The following is an 18,989-nucleotide window of genomic DNA, read 5'->3' as shown; positions in this document are numbered from 1 at the left end:
TCCTCTTTTTCCGATCTAATTCGCACAACTTCCTTCTTCAACTCACCGTAAACCTTGAATAAAACGCAGTTTTTCAACTTCAGGAGTAAGTTTTATTGTATTCAATCGTATCCAGTTTCTCGTAATAGAAAATGCGAGCACGATCTTCCCCATTCCGGATTTCTCGAGTTTGGCATAATCTTCGGGAGATCCATACCTAGCAAATCCCTCACGGGCAGTGCAATAGATGATAAACGCAATATAGCTGAAGAACAATATGCTGAAACAAGATATTATGCAGTGAAATGAAGAAATTCTGAATTGCAGCAGAGGTTTACGCAGCAAAAATATCTAAATAGTCCACAGGGTATTTGGATTTAGTGGTGTCACATGATACGTCACTAATAAAGCCCTTGACACCGTATTGTTTGAGCTTTTTTTCAAAGCAGGCATCCAAACCTTCTCTCAGCGCTGTATCGTCTTCGTGCGATAGTTTCACATCTGGACATGACGTAGGAACGCAAATAAAGTGCCTTAACCGATCATGTCTGTAGTTTGTTTCGATATCACTTATATTCTAAAAAGAAGATAAACATTTTCATGCGTATCAAAAACTCTTCTCTGTCTCAAATGCATTTTGTCTGCGATTGAACAAAAATTAGATCAATCTTATATCGTGTGTAATACACTCTGTCGTGAATAATGTAACAATTTTTTCGTACTTACCTTAATTAAGCCCCAGATCTCTGATGGACTTTCCTTATCCAAAGGCTCAAGTTCATAATGCACTAAGCAATACAAAGCTTCATCTCCGAGTAGCATACAGTTATCGTAATTGTCATAATAGAAAAGATTTGGAATGCTTGCATATTGTTTGTCTGGAAAGCAAAGTAAGTTTTCCTTTGACTGGATTTTGTCTGGATGAAAAATTACGCACACGCAAAGGTACATTATGCCCGTCCAGTGCATTTTTTTCATGTACAGTGCTCCGCAAGCAAATAGTATGGTCATAAAGGCTAGTGTAATTCGAAAAAAAAAATATAGGATGTTCCAGAAAGTTGGTACAAATTGGTAAGAAGTAAAACAAAGTTGAAAAATAAGATTATTAAGCAGAATGTGTCTTATATAAAACGTGTTCCTTTTCGTTCTACAGGATGTTAAAAAAATGTAACTTATCGATAAATCTTACATTTTAAAAGTTTTTGAGAAGAAATTGTGTACAAGGGAGTTTTTGGGTACAACAAATTTATTTAAAATGTCTATTTTCAACTAACGTATAGGTAACTCCACCTATATCGTCCACGTATTTAAAAAAAACTAACAACTTTTTTAAGTAAATCGTGTATTTTCATTTTTTGTATAAATTTGGAAAGACTATATTTTTGTATTTCCGTATTGTGGAAAAACTTGACACTGTAAAAAAACAAAACAAACAAAATAAATGTAAAGCAACCTGATCGTGTAAAGACGCATTGATGTAATTATTACCTTTGTAGTATAAATTAGTTTATAGTTTTTTCGATTTACTCAAGAAGTGTTAATTTTTTATAGTTATAACATACATTCGTATTTGTTTATCGTATTTCCGCATTTTTCCTACCAATCTAATGATGCAAAACTAATTGTACGGAACTATTTGAGAAAAATTACTTTTTTTAATTTAAAAATTCAAAATTTCAACAATTTTTTAAAAGTTTTATTAAATATTTTTAATATTTATTTAATTATTTGCAAAAGTTTGTTAATTTTTTAATAACGTGAAACTTATTTTATCAATTTATGTCAAATATTATTGTAGAAAATTAAATTTTAGTAAAGCTCTACAAAAGTTGAAAAAGTCGTCGAAATGAAAATAAATCAAAAACAGTTGAAAATCGATGTTATGTTGTATTATAAAATTTATGTTTATTTTCAGTAAAAAAAAACATTTTATTTAAAGAAAGTGCTATATTTCATTTAAAAACATGAAAGAACGGCCAGTTTCTGGTTTCACCGTAAATCATATCAAGCTGAATATATTTTCACAATGTCAGGTTTCAGGTTTTTTCACAAAATAAACAGTGAGAACTTACCAGATATGGTTGTACAGTGTCCAAATCTCACGATGAAAAATAGCACCAATATTAAAAACGTCCAGGAAAGCCTCATTTTAAAAATTTTTTAAATCATTTATATGGCTTTGCCAGATATTTTTGATAGTGTGATCGGCCAGTAGCACGAAATTTACCATGCACAATAACTAAAGGGCTTTAATAAATAAATAATGTGGTTACTAGAAAAACAATTTGGAACAAACGTTGAGTTTAGGCGAATAAACGATGGTCTATTATTAACTTAATCGCATAATTGGTTACCACCGTAAAGTGCATATGTTATTTTCTTGTAAAATCATTCATGTTCAAAGGTTTTGGTAATTATCACTAATCATTCATAATTATTATTGCTGAATTACTGTGAATTGTTTGAACTCCGAGCTAATAGTTTTATCTATTAAACGACTTTGTAGGGTGCCTTCATCGTGCCAACTCATCAATAATTAGTTCAACGTACATATCTATGCGGAATATTATTTAAATCACAGCTTAAAATAAAGTTAACAATCGATAAAATATAACAAAAAAAAATAGTCGATTAATATATTTGATTAAGTATTACATAGCAGTAAAGCGAGTAGACCGAAACCGTGTCACTAGGCCCTTTTCGCTACCATCACACATTTTTATTGCACGTGAGCCCTTTCCTTTACGTAAAACGGGTCGTACAATTGTACTAATGAAGGGATGACGCTGTGATCGAACACAATAAACCGACCTTCACAGAATAATTGCACATATAATAATTAACATTCGAAACCCATTCCCACTTTGAACTTCCTGAATATTTTCAATAATCTTAATAGAATTTAGGAAAATGTTCTACAATTTATTTCTAAACGAGCTGTACTCCTGTGGGATTAAAATTACAATAGACAGTAAATACTGACAGAGAATTAAATCAGCACTGAGGCCCGCTCACCGTTAGCACAATACTGTCAGATAGGAATAGACTGAGGTCTGCCGTGCAGTCCCAGTGTGCAACTTATAACTGGTGGGTCTCCATGTCAAGAGATTATGTCATACAATCAAAGGCCTTGCTTGGATCACAGAACATCGCGCTCATAAATTCAACATTCTCGAAAATATTCAAGATAACCGTAATAAAATTAGCCCAATCACTAATCTCCGATCCGCTTTACAACTGTGCTTGGGGCACTCAATATTTCATTTAAGGAGTACAAAAAACAGGGTTTTGGACGGTGTTTTTAAAGATTTTTAGATTCGACCTCGGGACAAAAATGTGAGAAAAGGCCTGATTAGGAAAGATTGGAAAGAAGAGAATATGTCGGCAATTTTCAAGCTCTTTTTAATCTCACCTTAACAAGAGAAAAATCTTGTCATTGGTTCCATCCTATTCTCAATGGTGAAGAAAACGAGATTTGCGTAGTGATAACAACATACGTTCAAGGTTTTCAATGACAGTATAGGAGTATACTTTTCTCAATTCATTCACATTATAATGGTGCAATATGACCCGAAAAACATAAATAACCATAAACTAGTAACCCTCTTGCGTTAATGGAAACGTGCCATCGTCTTTAACCCACTTGGATGAAATGACATATCACCTACATTTAAGTATTACTGCTTGCACCAACAAACTAGTTTACCTACAAATTTATTTTACTGATCAACTTGTTACTTAATGCTTGAACATAAACCAAATTGGGAGATAAACTTGCCTTCAATATTGTAAGAAAAAATCCACTATGTTTTATTTAATTGTAAATTTCACAACACATTAGTTTGTTTCGGGAAATAAGTAAGTACTAGGTGTAACACTATTTTTTACAGTGATACCATCAAATTTACTTTCCCCTCGGTTTAGATTGTATATTTTTAAATAGATTGGCCATATATAATTTTAGCAAAAAAATATATTAAGATATTGTTTATTAAGAATTCACCTTATTATACAATGTGACACAAATCATTTTCTCTTGAATATTTCAAAAACTATTATTTAGCTATAGCTATAATAGCAATACGCATCGCACGAGTAAAAAAAGTAGATGATTCAAAAATAAATAAAATTATACATAATTTTGAATTCACCCTGTATAATTCGAAAGTTTTAAAATGTGCACAAAACGAGAACGAAATCGACGTGTCTGAACGATATTACTGAAACCGCTTTATACAGAAGATTTTTTTATATATCCTTCTATCACTATATTTTTTTTTATTTGAGGATTGCGAATTTAATCATCCTGCGAATCTGACTGAACGCTCGTGTCTACCCCAACTTTTTTATTCATTCATTTTTTGGGGTAAAAAACCTGACAGACACAATGGCGATTCACAAGTCTCATCCGCAAGTAGAGAATATAACCTTCGTTCTCAAGGCCCCAATCTACAATTTGGAATAATTTATTAGATGCCAATAATACTCATTAGACTAAAGTTACACCAAATTTATTCACAGGATAATTTCAGGAGGCACAAAAAATCAACAATCATTTCACTTTTAACAAGAAACGCGTTTTTACATTTACAATAAAGCTACGAATATTACTTAATATGTTTTTATAAAGGATATTGTCATGTGCTGACATAATCAGGTGTAAACATTTTCTTACAAATCTATAATAAATTAACAAAGTAAGCAAATCATATAGCTTTCATGAGAAATCACCGAAAATAGCGAATAATAAGAAACGAACGGATAATACGGAACGCAATTTAAAACAGTATATTAGTTTGGAAACATAAAAAAATAAAATTCTGGTATTAAATAATTAATAAGCGTTAAGCTAAAAAAAACACCAAATACTGAAACTTAGGATTTCATTTAACAATATATACATAACAAGTCTTTCAATACCACAACTTAACAAGGAACAGATGGAAAGGTGGTTCAAAATATTAAAAAGAGTATTATACTTATTAATCTGAAAGTAACAACAGTCTATTACTTATGAATGTAGTTTATATACGAGGCATCGTCTAAAATGTCGAATACTTCAGAAGATCCATAGGTGAATAAGCAAAATTGCAGCCATTGGATTAACTGAATTATTATTCTTACAATCAATATTCACTTTATATACACTGCCCGCTGCAAATCCGCATAATATGAAGAACAACTTACCTTTATTAATTCCTCTAATGGAATTTTATTTTGTAACTCAAAGGAAACCACTCCTCATATAATGCGAAGTTCTGAAGGACTCTGGCTATTATATCATTTTTGTTTAATTTAAAGCGTTGAAAGTTACACCTATTACTGAACTAACTATAAAATAATCTATTACGGAAAAGCTCTACTACACCTTTTTGTGTAGATCTTTATTATTAATTTAGTGTGAGTAATTAATATACTTATAATTACCTATGTTTTCCTATCTATAAGCTTATTTAATTGCTCTTGACTAGAGTATGAATCGTCCTGGTCACAGTTAATCGCCGAGGTTTTGGAACCAAACTATGTTATTGCTAAGATAAGAGTGGCTGCAGTTTTAGGATATATGTGTATGTTCATCAAGGTATATAATTTATAGGTTTACAGTAATAGATTCTGTATAATGCGTTTTACATAGGATTATTACAATTATAGATTTTCATTATAATATTCGAGATATTGAAATGAAAATTTGGCAAATACTTTAGAGGTCAAAATGTTGTGTTTTCAACTCAAGATCCCGAGATTTTGGAGTTACATTCATATTTTAGTGTTGACAATGATCGCGTTTAGCAAAAGTCATAGTTTAATATTTTCATGTCTGGCAAGAAAAAATAATGACTAACCTACTTTTTTTAATTAGATTCCGATAATTTTTTGATTTAGTTACCTACCTATTTTTATTAAAATTACCAGCCTAAATTTTTAAGATTCAATTTCTACTCGATTTTTATAAAACCTTTTCCTTGGTTGACATAAATAACTTTTTTTAACTGTGAAAGATTTATTAATATAATGGTATACACAGCTATATCAACTCAATAATTGGTATTAATAATTAAAAAACCTAACACAAAAACTACCTAATATTGACAACATAAATACATAAACTACTCAATAGATTCAAATATTGGTATTTTAAAATTGATGTTAAAAAGTGAATAACTCGAGAACTAGTTTAATATTGACTATTCCGAAATTTTCAAAGGGAAAATCATCTAGTGGCTTTTCTAGAATCAACGAATGTAACGTTAGACTTTTTGCGATCAAGCGAGAGTTTAAAGGCCATTTGATTACATAAAACCTTAGTGTATGGTATTATTATTTTGTTTAAAATATGACTATTCCGAAATTTATGCCAAATAGTATTAAAAAATTCTTCAAATTGCTAAATTAGGCTTTGGGAGAATTGATTTATGTTTATATCGGCAACTTTGCAAACCTAGGACCCCCTGCATCTATTTGATCCTACAGAATATGTAATTATATCTACAGCGTGCGTTACCTAAAAATTCACCAAAAAAATGATAAAATCAGAGTCTCTGCAAATATTATTTTAGTAGCCTGCCTCCCTTTTAGAAAAACGGACTCAAACATTAGAACCAATTTTTACACGTAGTTCTTTACAGCCGAAAATGTTCGTTAAACTGAAAAGTGTTCTTATTAGCCTTTAATAATTTCATACTAATGTTCTAGAAGGTAAATCAACTGCGTAACACTTACCTGGGCATCAGAATACTTGTGAACTGCAGCTTTCATATAGTTCCGTATTTAAATGTTTTAAATAATTTTGTTGCAACACAAAATTCTCAAATAATCAATATATTCGTGACAACTTTCCAAAGTAATTTATTGCACGGTTATGTGATGATGATTGAACACTGAACTCTATACTGATGTCAGTCGAACTTGTACTTCTTCAAAAAGAAACGGAAAAGATCCACCATGGACAAAGGATGTTCTCCAGCGAAAAAACAATTTGAACATATATTGAACTGTTATTCCTCAAAAGGTATATATTTTTTAAGTGAACATTTTAATCTAGACGGATTGGCATACAATTAGCAAATGATTGGTGCGGGAAATGTATATCTGCAAATCCATTTAGTCAAATCTATTTTAAGTCATTTGTCTAGGATAAGTATGAAACTTTTACCATTTATAGTTTCTCAGATACAGCCGATGACCTCTGTTAATGGAATACCCTGTACAAGTAAACGCATTAACCAGATGACATTTTGCAAATGATTACAGTAAATTCCCTATAAATTAAATACCTGTATATAAAACATACCATGAAAAGCATTTTCAATTGATTCGATAATCAAGTTTTTGAAAGAAGAGTGGTTGAATCCCAATTTACAGATTTATGTAAGATAACGTAAGAAGTTGCCCGCTGTACAACTTGCCTCCGGATTTTATGTTACTTTTATGTTATTCCCTAGTTTCACTTTTTTACATTACGTGAGTATAACTATAAACCAGGCATTTGTTCTTAAATTCCTAGAAACTTGTGAAGCGAATCTTTCTTAGAGCGCATGTTTGTAAATTGCTTTCAATTATGGACACACATATCCGCTCCTTGGAATGACAACTATTAAACATATTAAATAATTTTCAAGAATGTACGGTGATTATCTCAAATAAACGCCCGCTAATACATTTAATGCCGAATTAAAACTAATATTTGGTACTGAGGTATGTCAATTATGCGAAATCTCTAGCACTCTCACCTACTAAAATGGCAAAGTCTCTCGAGGTAATAAAACCTACAGTTATTAAAGGTAATCTTTTTCTTCTCTCATCCGATAAATTCTAAATGCTCCGACATAAAAGTGACCTCATTGCTTTTTACCCTTAAATATAATTGTCTTAACTATCAACGCTTAGGCGACTCTATTCTACTTAACTTCAGCGCCATCTCCAGGTCCGCATCTTCCATTTCTTGAACCTTTTTTTTCCTCTCCTGTTCCGTGCGTAAACTCTCCCTAGCCGCCCAGGCAAGCTGTTGGTCCTCACTCGGTAATTTTGAGACTAAAGGCGCAGAAGCTCTACCACTTGGCGCAGGGGGTTTCAACGATAGAGCACTGAAAGACGTACTGAGAGGTACCGACTGTCTGCCGTCTAACCCAAAAGGGTCGAACTTGTCGTTGAACTTATCGTCGCTGGTGCCAAACGCGTCCAAAGAAATGGACTTTCCCATGTCCGTACTTTTTGTGTCGGCCGCAACTGCGTCCTCGTCAAACGTAATATTGAACGGATCCTCGTACCTGTAGTCTTTGAATGGATCATCGGAAAAGTCTAGAGCTTTGGACCAAGCTTGATGTGATTGTGTAGCGTTGTTACCGGATAACTAAAGATGATACGTTCAAAATTATTAAGGCTGAAATGGTTAAAAATAAGTGTTAGTCCAGAAACCCGACGTCTGCAATATCTGAAATTTTCTGTTAGCTTTCTAAAAACCGAAAATAAAGAAAAATAAAACGCTTGTTTCATGTGCATGCAGGACTATCGGGTAGTGAACTAAATAAATATGAAGCTAATATAAATATATACAGAGTGGATCAAAAATAAGTAAAAACAAAAATATAAAAGCATAGAGCAAACAAAAGTATTGAATTGAGACAAGTAAAACATTGATTAGTTAGCATTTTTCTTGTATTCCTGTAAGAAAACATAATAAAATTTTAAGTACAAAAGAATCACCTACCCCAAAAGAAAGGGAACGGGTCATAGAGGAGTAGTTGGGCGGATAGGATCAATAGGGTTGGATGGCGGCACAATTTCAAAAAGTACAGGATGATGTAAACACTGAAAATATTAAACTAGAGTCTACCTATAACTGCGTTTTACAGAAAGATATGGCATAATGACCATTATGAAATTACATTTTCGTATCATAGTTAACTCTGAAACTTCAAAAGTCTTCAACTTTAAGTCTTCAAAATTAAATAATGTATGCTTTGTATAATGTGTTATCCTCAAATTCTATCATTATCCCCACAAAAATGTAATTCGGTAACTATTCGCATCTTAATCCGTATTACCATAATAGTCTTTTAATTTTTGATAATGTACCTTAAATGCCATATTAGACAGTCTACTTTGCCGACTGGGAAGGAGTAATACATGTTTGAAGGAGGTAGGAGTATATTATGAGCAGTCCTTTATATTATTATCAACAGAAATTATTATATCATTCTAAAATGTAACAAAGGCAATGTATAAAAATCAAATTAACAATAATGTATGTACCAACAACCACAAATAGGGTGATTCTACTACATACGTGCTACTCCAACACAATTAAAACTACCCATAATCTAAAGTCCAAAATAATGGAACAATGAACGAAAGGTGAAAACATCATCAAAGAAGACTGGGAAACTAATAACCCTAAGGCCAAGATGAATACCTTTATTTTAAACTCTACCTGTAATTACGAAAATTTTTGATAGATAAACAATGCGTGCAACACGAAGCTAAATCGTTATTTCAAGTTTAAAACTAGAATAACAACTCGATCTAGGAAGTATTTCTGTCAACATAATAATTCAACATTAGCGCTGGAAACTAACGTCAATCACAATGAAGATGCTTTTAGCACCCATATTCACTTTGTACGACATTGATCCATTAAATTTGTTTCTAGGTTTCGTTAGAAACTACTTTTTCCGACAACAACTTCCATGAACTCATATGACGTTTTATTAATTCTTGTAGAAAAACTACCAACAAGAAAAATTCTTACCTTGGATTCAAAATTCGAAAAATCAGCAAAACCTCCACTGCCGCCGAAACCTCCGTCGAATGGATCGGTCCCGAAAGCATCTTGTTGTTTCTTGACTTGTGGCGGCTGCGCAGGTCGAGGGGGTGCAGGTCGTGGCGGAGGTTGTTTACTCTTTTTGGGTGGTAAGGCCGGGCTAGGACTGGAAGGTCGCGGAGGCGGTCCGGAAGCGGCGATGCTGTCCCTTGTTGGGGCGTGCAAAACCGCGAAGGGATCACAACCGAATGGGTCTTTTTCGGGCTACAAATAAAAATATCGATTAGAACGAATATCGTTCAAATTGGCTAATAAAAAAAGTCGATAAAAGACATTTTTATCATTAACTCAAAGACCTTTTAAAATGTTTTCGCTACGTTTCCTTCCATTCATTCACTATTATAACTATTTACTAAAACAACTTTAAACCCATTCACTCCTACCTTAGGATTTTGATTTCCATTATCGAAGTTATTAAATGGATCTGAGTTATTGCTGAAAGGAGCTCCAAATGGATCGGCAGAAAATTCATCCTATATGAAAAGAAATAGGAAATTAAGCGTTTTAGGAATTACTGAATACAATTTTCCAACTTACATTAACCGATTTAGAAAAGGCTGCATTAAATGAATCGCTGATTGGAGCATTTCCTTTACTTTTAAACGGATCTGAAACACGCATAAGTTTACGATGTACAAATGTATAATAACGTTTCGATCAGAATATGAACGAGTTTTAAACATATATTCTATTATTCTCAATAAAATTTTGCACATAACAAATATTATCCATTAAAAATATATTACCATTTTGAAATGGGTCATCATCAAATCCAGTACTTGAACCATTTTGTCGACTGAATGCGTCACCGAAATTGTCTTTCTGAAAAAAAATGCGATAAAACAGACTCGAACAGCACGATAACATATTTATCTGTAATGTAAAAAGTAAATCGTAAACTACGGATTTTTTAATGTCTTAATTTAACTTTAAGATTGACTGCCTTATTAAGATTATTTGAGAATTATGAATATAATAGTCTTACGAAAATAAAGTTGACAGATTTTTCAAACTACGTAGTCCATTATTACATATTATTACACTGAGACTAAAAACGTAAGTACAATAAAATGAAGAACTTATAAAAAGTGAATAATAAACGTTTCAATTGACTACTATAGATTTATCGTCATTTACTATAGTCAATTGAAATTGAATCAACTACGACCGTACATAGAACTACTAACACAAACCTGTTTATTTTCGCCGTTGGTTAATCCCAATCTAGAGTATTCAGCATCCCTAAATTCAGCAGAAATTCGTAATGTGGTGTCCGGCACCACACTTAAATCCCCAGATTGTATTGCCGCCTCGCAGATACTTATGGCATCATTAATTTGTCTCGACTGCTCTTGCAGTTGTGTAGTAAGTGCTTTCACCTTAACAACAACAGCATGTTAGTGGAAAAATAGAAGAAATTTGACATCAAAAAATGAATATGAGACAAAACTAGCAAAATTTTGTGAACCGACTTACAATCGGAGATTTTATGTTTGACCATTACATGGAATTAAGAGTTAATACACGTATGTTGAAATATAGAACATAGTCTTAGGAAATCAAGATCTATAAGATACTTTATCCAAAGTCAAAAAATATACACTTTTTGTATGGTGGATCTAATATTAAGGGTTACAACGATTTAGTAATCAAGTATAATTTAATAAGCTTCTAAATAACAGTTCTCACATAGAAAAGATGAATTTTTACCCTTACCTGGCTTATATTAAGTTGTGTTTCTTGTAAATTAGATGTCATTGATTGCAATTTATTCAAACTTTCGTTTTTCTGGTCTTCTAACCTTTGTTCCTCTTGCCTCAGCCCGTCTAATTGTTCTTTTTTAGTTTTCAGTTCCGATTCTTGCGCCGCTACTAAATCAGCTTGTTCGTTAGCTTGAGCTCTCAATTTGTCCACCTAAGGTTGAATTACCTCGTATTACGATAAACAAACAAAAAAAACACATAAATAAAAACGACCATTTAAATAAAACTCATTAAAGGGGCACTGAAATCTGAACACTTACTCTAAAATATTGTTATAAGAAGTGGAATAAGAACAATAAAAAAGCAATAGAATTCTCAGTATTCAAGCTAAAATTAATAAAAACACCATTAAAACAGGACATTATAACCAATGGCAAGCATGACTTAATTTAAAAAATGGTGCAAAACCTACCTTGTCATTAGCCCAAATGAGTTGATTATCAATTGTGGCATGTTCTATGTCTACTGTGTTTTTCTACCAAAAAAATAACAAATGCACTACAAAATACTAGAAAGACACCAAGCAATAGCAAAGCAGTTTAGTGGGCAACTTTGAAAAAAATCAAAAGGCAACAATGTCAGTCAATTAGTATAAAATGTAGATGAACATTACCTGAAGTTTGAGGTCGTTCAGTCTCTTTTGTGCTTCCCCTTTCTGATTTTCCAGCTGCTTGAGGGTGGCTGCCAGAGTGTCTAACTCGCTCTAGGTAAACAAAATAACTTAAATAAACGTCCCCGTAATTTTATAGTCCACATTACCTGAAGATTTTTTATTTCTCCAGTTTTTATTTTAATATCTGCTTCTTTCTGTGCAATGTCGGTCTCTAAGGCAAGTCTTTCTTTGCAAAGTTCTTCGATGTCTTTACTTATCATATCTAGCTCTGGATTGGAATATCTCGTGTTATTATTTTCCTAAAAATAAAGTAAAAATCGATTAAATACAGATTTAACCCAACAAAATGTTATACCAAGAGAAAATTCTGTCTTAATTCCCATTTGTTTAAAAATTCGTATCCTTTATCAGTTTGATATCATCCGATTAGGGTAATGTATTTTTCTACTCTCACAATACAGCCCGTGAAGCATTCATTCCTCATAATATTTCGATGAGTAGCAATTTGGGCAATTTAACCAAGGGTATATTTTAGAGTATTTCCGAAATGATTTGGCTCAAATTTTAACGACCCTACACATGCAAATAAGGTAAATTGCGCAGGAAAATAAAATATCGGATATATACCATATTCCGTGTAATACCAGATTAATCAAACTGACATTTAAACATGGCATCACAGAAATTTCCAAAAAAGAGTATGAGTCGAAGTTGTATAAAACCAATTTTAGATTGATAATATAAGAAACGAGAAACCAGATTTTTGGTTGGTAGGATAACATTTTACTTACTTTTTAACAGCATTATTGGGAGTTCTAAAGAATGAATATTCTAGTTCAATTACTTTTATTTCAATGTTTAGTAACCTCTGTAAGAAACGGTTTATTCAGCATTGACATAGACAAAATAAAGAAAAAAGCGAAACAGGCCTACAAAATGAAGTTCCAAAAAGGTGATTTTCGGTCTTCAATAATTATCCTGTTTCTGTTTTCAAAGATAGACGTTTTAATAGGAAGCACTTCTTTGACCTCATGGAAACATGAGGAAAACGAATATCCAGGACACAACAACAAATACAGGGTACAAAATAAAGAAAAATGGAAGGAGTATTACAAGTGTTTGCAATCACAATTCAACAATCTAAATGTCCACAATAGCGTTACTCCCGAAGCTTTAATTGGTTTCGAGACATCAGTTGTTACGTAAGTGATTTTAAATAACCCTACTAAAGACTTTAATTAAATTTATAAATAACAGAATGGAATGCAAGATATGTTTGAGTCCGCTTGAAAATAAAAACAAGGAATCCATCACCTGGGAATGGGCCGCAAAAAATAGCGAAACGCTTTCACCAGTTGAATACTCCGAACACGTTTTATTGGCACCGGAAGACAGATCATTGCAAATATTTAACTTAAGAGACGAACATACTGGTCAATACATATGCAAACTAGGCGAATCGATTACTACACCTTACTTCTTAACAGTTATTAATATTACTGAAACCACAATGGATAAAGTACGTTAACAGAACAGGTTTGTAGTTTTCTTATCATGCGAATTCAGGTTCATAGTCTTGCAGCTCCAAAAGGCCCCTACTCCAAAAAACCCGAAGATATTTCATTTGATTTAATAATTGACACGCAATGGGGTGAATGGTCAGTTTGCAGCATATGCGGCAAAGTTGGTAAAAAACATAAATTGGGTTACTGCACTGTTTACTTCAAAGGGGCAGGAAAAGATGTAAGTATCATTACTGGTTTAAATTACCAAAAAAAAAACATAACAAACTGTGTAGATGGAATTACAAGCAGAAGAAAAGAGAAAGCGATTTGAAAGTGAAATAACAAAGCTCTTTAAAATTTTCAAATATGGAATTCCTTGTCAGAGTCATATTCTACCTAATGTAGTGAAAACTCTTCCTGAGGTACAAGGAAGAAAAAACGAAATTATGACCGGATACTGTAAAGTGAGTGTGAGACCTTGGCAGTGTTGCCAAGGGGTGCAGTCTATATGTCACTTTGTTAAGTCTTAAAATTTATTAAAATTCGTTATGTAGGTCAAATGTCCAATGAGTAAAATATTTGAAGTGAAGGACAAAAGTGGAAACGTAATCGAACGGGTAGATAATTCCGTGGGAATTTATTCTATGTTCCAAAAACTGCCTCCCATAGAAGCGTCGGTGGAGAGACGTTTGCAATATGAGGTCAAAGGATCTAATATTATTTTGCAATGTCCAGGGTACTATCTTTGCTTATTAAGAATAGACTTTGCTATAGTTGACATAACTTGCATTTATTTCATGATGAACGATATCCCATAAATTGCACTTGGCTACCCCGTACATAAAAATGTAAATGCTACCATAGAAATACTGAGCAATTTATAAGTTAATATTTATTTCAGAAACATAAACAGTGACGCACCAATCCAATGGCAAATAGGAGAGAAAAACCTTAAAGCAGAAAGAATATGGGCTGAATCCAAGGGAAGAATTTTCATTAGTATTACTGACAGAATACACATCAAAAAAGCTAAAATCTCCGACTCAAATATATACAGGTATTTTTAAAAACGCTCTTTGATACTGAAGTAAAACGATTTAATCCATTTTAGTTGTTGGCAATTAGAAAGCTTGGCAGGAACCGTTAGACTTGTGGTGGAGAAGAGATTTGAACTAAATTTCAATCATAGCATAATGCTATTTGGATTAGTTCTAATTTTAGGGGTTTTCTTGTATATATTTACTAAAATTATTGACATAAAAATTCCTAAAAAATAAACATTTTCAACGCTTAAATTCACAACTTACCACGAGACCATCAACCGGCTTGTTCGTCCTAAAACTCGGAGGTACCATTTCTGGTGTTAATGCTGGCGGTGGCTCCAAACCCTTCAAACACCTAGCGACGAACCACATAGCTAATGCAAATTGTTCATTGTTTAATTTACCCGTCTGTTTAATATCACATAGGGCCCTAGAAATATCGTATATTATAACAGAAAATAAGGATATATACGAGTAAGTTACCAAATATGAGCTAAAACTTGTTGTGGAACACCGCTCTTCAAAAACACGTCCTTAATTTCCGCACCCGACACAAAACCATCCTTGTCCACGTCGCTTTTAATAAATAAGGCATCTGATTTCGCCTTTTCTTCGGGTATAACCACCCAAGGAATGGTAGGCTGTACAGATTGTACTGGTTTGATTACGGGTGGAATCTACATAAAGTTTTTGATATATTGAGTTGTTATCGTTCTCAAGAAGAATGAATTTTATATTATTTGATGAATTAAAGTGTACATCACGTTGGATATTTGATTGAGAGTCGACGAATACCTAGTTGGAAAGCCTGCACGAACATCTGATCTATCATATCTGGACTTTTATTTAAACTAAAACACGATAAACTTACTGTTGGAGGGGCTAAAGGTGCAGTAATATCAGTTTTGATTCCATCTAGCGGACGATTAATTAAATTTGGAGCAGTAACAGAGTTTGAATCCTTTCGTTTCAGCGGGGGAGCCAGTTCAGGTGGTAATGTGTTAGGAATGGCATATTTTTCAAGTGCCTTATATACTAGGTGCATAGCCTAAAAATGAGAAGGAAATATAAATTCAATTAGTTTTTGAGAATTTAAAAAACCTTCCTCGGCCTTATTAATAAAAAAAACATCAGGCAATGGATTATTTACTGTGATTTTTTATTAAATATAATCTTCTAAATTCGTAAATTTGAGAAATTTAGGAAATAAATCAAAGAAAAACACCACAACTCAAAGACGTGACATATGATTTTTTTTTCGAACAAATATTTACATAATCAGAATGCTAGGCAAATCAGACAATAACAAACACCACTAAAACATTCTTTGCGTGTTAAGGATTATAACGTATGACCTACGCATGAACTACCTAAATGACTATTAAATATTTACCACAATAAATTCGTGTCTATTCAGCATGCCATCTTTATCTTGATCCGCTAAATCCCATATTTTTCCCAATGTATCAAAAGGAAGCTTTGATTCCATTAACACATTTTTTACCTGCGGATTGATAACAATTAATTAATAACAAATAATTCATATAGAAAGAATAGTAAAAAAAAAACGTAAATTTCAGTTTTAAGTAATTGTTTGCTACGTTTTCATGATCTTCTGGATTCCTTTTACGTGAAGTTTGTTTTCAATTTTGATATTGGTTTAATAACTATTGACAACGAAAGACGATATCAGATTCAAGTCGATATAAATGCTATACGAAAACGTAGTAATTATAACCAAATAACCATTCTTTCAACATAAAAAAAAACATGCTTACTTTATTTCCTGGTATTAATCCATTTAAAGGTTGTAGAGAATCAAATAATTTGTCATATTTTTCTCTTTCGGATGGTTTTATAGCCCAATCTACTGCAGAGGGTGGAAGTGATGTGATTAGAGGCGTTGTGGAAACGGGTGGAGGTTTCGTTTTGGGTAGTGGAATATCACCCTAAGTGAAATAAAAAAAGGGTTGATAATGTTGAGTAATATTTTAGTATAGGGAGATATTTGAATATGTTGACTTTTTCTGTAATGACTACATTTTATAAGTGTCCATATTTTAAATTTTATAATCAACTCAACCTTAATAATAACATCCACTATATATTACCTGCTAAGTTTATTCAAACCCATAAAAATTTATTTGTTTAGCTTATTTAACCTCTTATAGTTTATACTGAAATCTATGCCATAAAAAAAATTAAGTACTTTGATGCTCATACGATTTAATACTTATTAAGACAATAAACATGAAATTCGATCTATTTTTTATTAAATTAAACGATGCATAAATTTTAAATGCAAGTTGTAACAAATAAGTATTCTATCAACAGTTGAAAAATTACAAAATATTGTTGAACTATATGCATACCATCTTTCACTCAAAACTTGGCAATTTTAAAATTCTTAACATTATCCAAAAGAATACATCCTAAAGTTGACAATTTTTAGTATAATCTAAATGTAGTGAATGTAAAAAAATCCGGTGTTACGTTAGTCTACTTCTTTAAATTCAAATTTGTAACTTACCATTTTTGGTGGAGGCACATCTTCGTTTATATTATTTATGCTCAAGTTTTTTCCATTTTGTACGAGAGCGACTAACTTAAGGGCGACAAACATTCCCGACTTATCCAAACTTCCTCTACCGCCTGGGTCGGAAAGATCCCAAATGCGGGATAGGACAACATCACTTAAACCGGATCTTTTAAGAAATCTTGCGGCTTCCAAGCCACCAACAGACCCAAATCCTTTGGGATCAACCTGTAAATTATTATAGAAAATTGTGTCTAAAACCTTTGTATTTCAAAGAAATTTTGTCAACCATTTGGTCTTTCTGCCCTTGTGACAAAATCACTTACGACTATATATTGATAATTATTAATAAAACGCCAAAAAAAATTACATTTAAAAAAGCTCCAATAGAGTGGTCAAAAAAGAAAAAACAGTGGAATTGTCTTCATTATCTTGCATGTTTCGTGTTGTGTCTTGTCTGAGTTATTGGTGTTTTTGTGATTAAATTTGCTTAATTTAAAAACTCCTGGCATATTTTGAAATTGAAATGACCTACACTTACATTGTCTATCCAAAAATCAAGTCATACAATTTGTTGTTAGTTTTTAGTGGAATAACAATACCAAAAAAAATTTCAAGCAATCTTGATTTATAAGATTTTCTGATATTAAAATATTTGTCCCTTCAAACCCGTTTTTTTTTTGTCAATAAACTAATTTAATTAGAGTTGGATATATATATCTAGAATACACATATCTAAGTATATAACCATATATTTTAAATTTTATATTTAATTACAAAATAGTAAATAGGACATAATTTTTTTACTATTTTCTCACACATCTTATACTAGTCAATATCATTTCTATAATCTGGACTGTTCTCAAATTAAATAAAAAATAAAAATCAATTATATGATAACTAATAATAAAAATTAAACAAGGCCAAGCATAATAATTACTTATAGGGTTATTTTGAAGAACTTACCACACTGTAATATGCTTCGTAGATATTAGTGTGACTTCCGGCCACCTTGAAATAGAAAAATGACTATTAGATAAACATAACATTTAGAATTTCACTTAGTTCTCAGCTTTAAGGCACTTTTTCCTTTTTATGGTTAATTATAAAATGGAAATTTGCAAGCAAATCTGCTTTGCAGTCATTATTCATTTTCTGGCTTCAAACATTCAAAATCAGTGTGCTAATGTTTAAGTCATTTTGATGAAATCTGAAGTGGAAACAATTCTTTTCAAGGAAGAAACCTATGATGCATATTTCAATTCCAAGACTCTTTAGAAAGACTACACTTGCTAATACTCTGAGGGTTTTAAGTAGTATAAGTCTCATGTGAACTTTTAAAATACCTAAGCAAATTATAAGTCTAAAGGAGCATTTATTAAGATTGCAATACAGTAACTACTTGCTTCCACTACAACATAATTCATAGAAATAATTAAGAATTATTGGGAATAAAGTAATTTAAAAATCCCGACCGCCCACCGTTGTCGGGGCAGTTTTAATTGGATTTGCGGTGATGTTCGAGGGGTAGGAGTGAATTACAAGAGTGTCACTCAAGTATGGGGTGTCATGTACACAGACAAAAAAAGGATATGGTTTTCGAAGCCCTGCAATAGTAATTTTTAGAGAATTCTTTAACCTACCTGAGTAGGAGAAGGTAACGCAGCCATCTTTTCAATCACTTTTAATAAATCGTTTTATTGGCCGATGCGTATTCGTATCATGCCAAA

General features: G+C 32.2%; 3 protein-coding genes across 10 annotated transcripts in view; 1 reads left to right on the top strand and 2 right to left on the bottom strand.

Moving 5' to 3' along the window:
* LOC136345755 (nose resistant to fluoxetine protein 6-like) overlaps positions 1-2,472 on the bottom strand; it is a 6,532-nt gene extending 4,060 nt beyond the window's left edge. The window contains exons 1-4 of the mRNA XM_066294340.1: positions 2,052-2,472; positions 706-857; positions 318-556; positions 47-259 (exon numbers count right to left, since the gene is read on the bottom strand). Coding sequence (XP_066150437.1) covers positions 47-259; positions 318-556; positions 706-857; positions 2,052-2,127 — 680 coding nt within the window. The 5' untranslated portion in view covers positions 2,128-2,472. The remainder of the gene's footprint in view (positions 1-46; positions 260-317; positions 557-705; positions 858-2,051) is intronic.
* LOC136346081 (Ig-like V-type domain-containing protein FAM187A) overlaps positions 1-14,957 on the top strand; it is a 22,800-nt gene extending 7,843 nt beyond the window's left edge. The window contains exons 1-9 of one of the 4 annotated variants that reach the window (XM_066294956.1): positions 12,876-12,945; positions 13,038-13,127; positions 13,188-13,377; positions 13,433-13,694; positions 13,742-13,918; positions 13,974-14,144; positions 14,235-14,416; positions 14,582-14,737; positions 14,792-14,957. In XM_066294956.1, the coding sequence (XP_066151053.1) occupies positions 13,112-13,127; positions 13,188-13,377; positions 13,433-13,694; positions 13,742-13,918; positions 13,974-14,144; positions 14,235-14,416; positions 14,582-14,737; positions 14,792-14,957 (1,320 nt within the window). In that variant the 5' untranslated portion in view covers positions 12,876-12,945; positions 13,038-13,111. Of the gene's footprint in view, positions 1-12,875; positions 13,128-13,187; positions 13,378-13,432; positions 13,695-13,741; positions 13,919-13,973; positions 14,145-14,234; positions 14,529-14,581; positions 14,738-14,791 lie in introns of those variants that run through there. The other 3 variants (XM_066294939.1, XM_066294948.1, XM_066294966.1) reach the window with 3 other exon arrangements.
* Positions 4,475-18,989, bottom strand: Eps-15 (Epidermal growth factor receptor pathway substrate clone 15). 5 transcript variants are annotated; one of them, XM_066294808.1, is made up of 18 exons: positions 18,903-18,989; positions 18,226-18,270; positions 17,254-17,487; positions 16,502-16,672; positions 16,117-16,227; positions 15,595-15,771; positions 15,207-15,400; positions 14,988-15,153; positions 12,322-12,474; positions 12,176-12,265; positions 11,975-12,037; positions 11,516-11,713; positions 10,993-11,178; positions 10,546-10,621; positions 10,337-10,407; positions 10,177-10,272; positions 9,728-10,003; positions 4,475-8,329 (listed from the first exon to the last, which is right to left on the bottom strand). In XM_066294808.1, exons 1-18 carry the CDS (start codon positions 18,927-18,929, stop codon positions 7,856-7,858), a joined length of 2,808 nt encoding a protein of 935 aa, XP_066150905.1. In that variant the 5' UTR covers positions 18,930-18,989; the 3' UTR covers positions 4,475-7,855. The 5 variants fall into 5 exon arrangements, with proteins under 5 accessions (XP_066150905.1, XP_066150911.1, XP_066150916.1 ...); XM_066294814.1 differs by having other exon boundaries at positions 10,183-10,272; XM_066294825.1 differs by having other exon boundaries at positions 8,230-8,359.

Source organism: Euwallacea fornicatus, chromosome 2 (assembly GCF_040115645.1).
Source record: "Euwallacea fornicatus isolate EFF26 chromosome 2, ASM4011564v1, whole genome shotgun sequence".
Taxonomy (NCBI): Eukaryota; Metazoa; Arthropoda; class Insecta; order Coleoptera; family Curculionidae; genus Euwallacea; species Euwallacea fornicatus.
This window is presented reverse-complemented; position numbering and strand designations above follow the sequence as displayed.

Bases quoted from the DNA above. Each gene is read 5' to 3' on its own strand.
- Eps-15 (XM_066294808.1), bottom strand. From the start codon at position 18,929: ATGGCTGCGTTACCTTCTCCTACTCAG. The intron at 11,714-11,974 runs GTAGGTTTTGCA...ATTCAACCTTAG, and splicing joins TCATTTGGGCTAATGACAAG to GTGGACAAATTGAGAGCTCA. The intron at 10,622-10,992 runs GTTTGTGTTAGT...ATTTTTTTTCAG, and splicing joins CCAACGGCGAAAATAAACAG to AAAGACAATTTCGGTGACGC.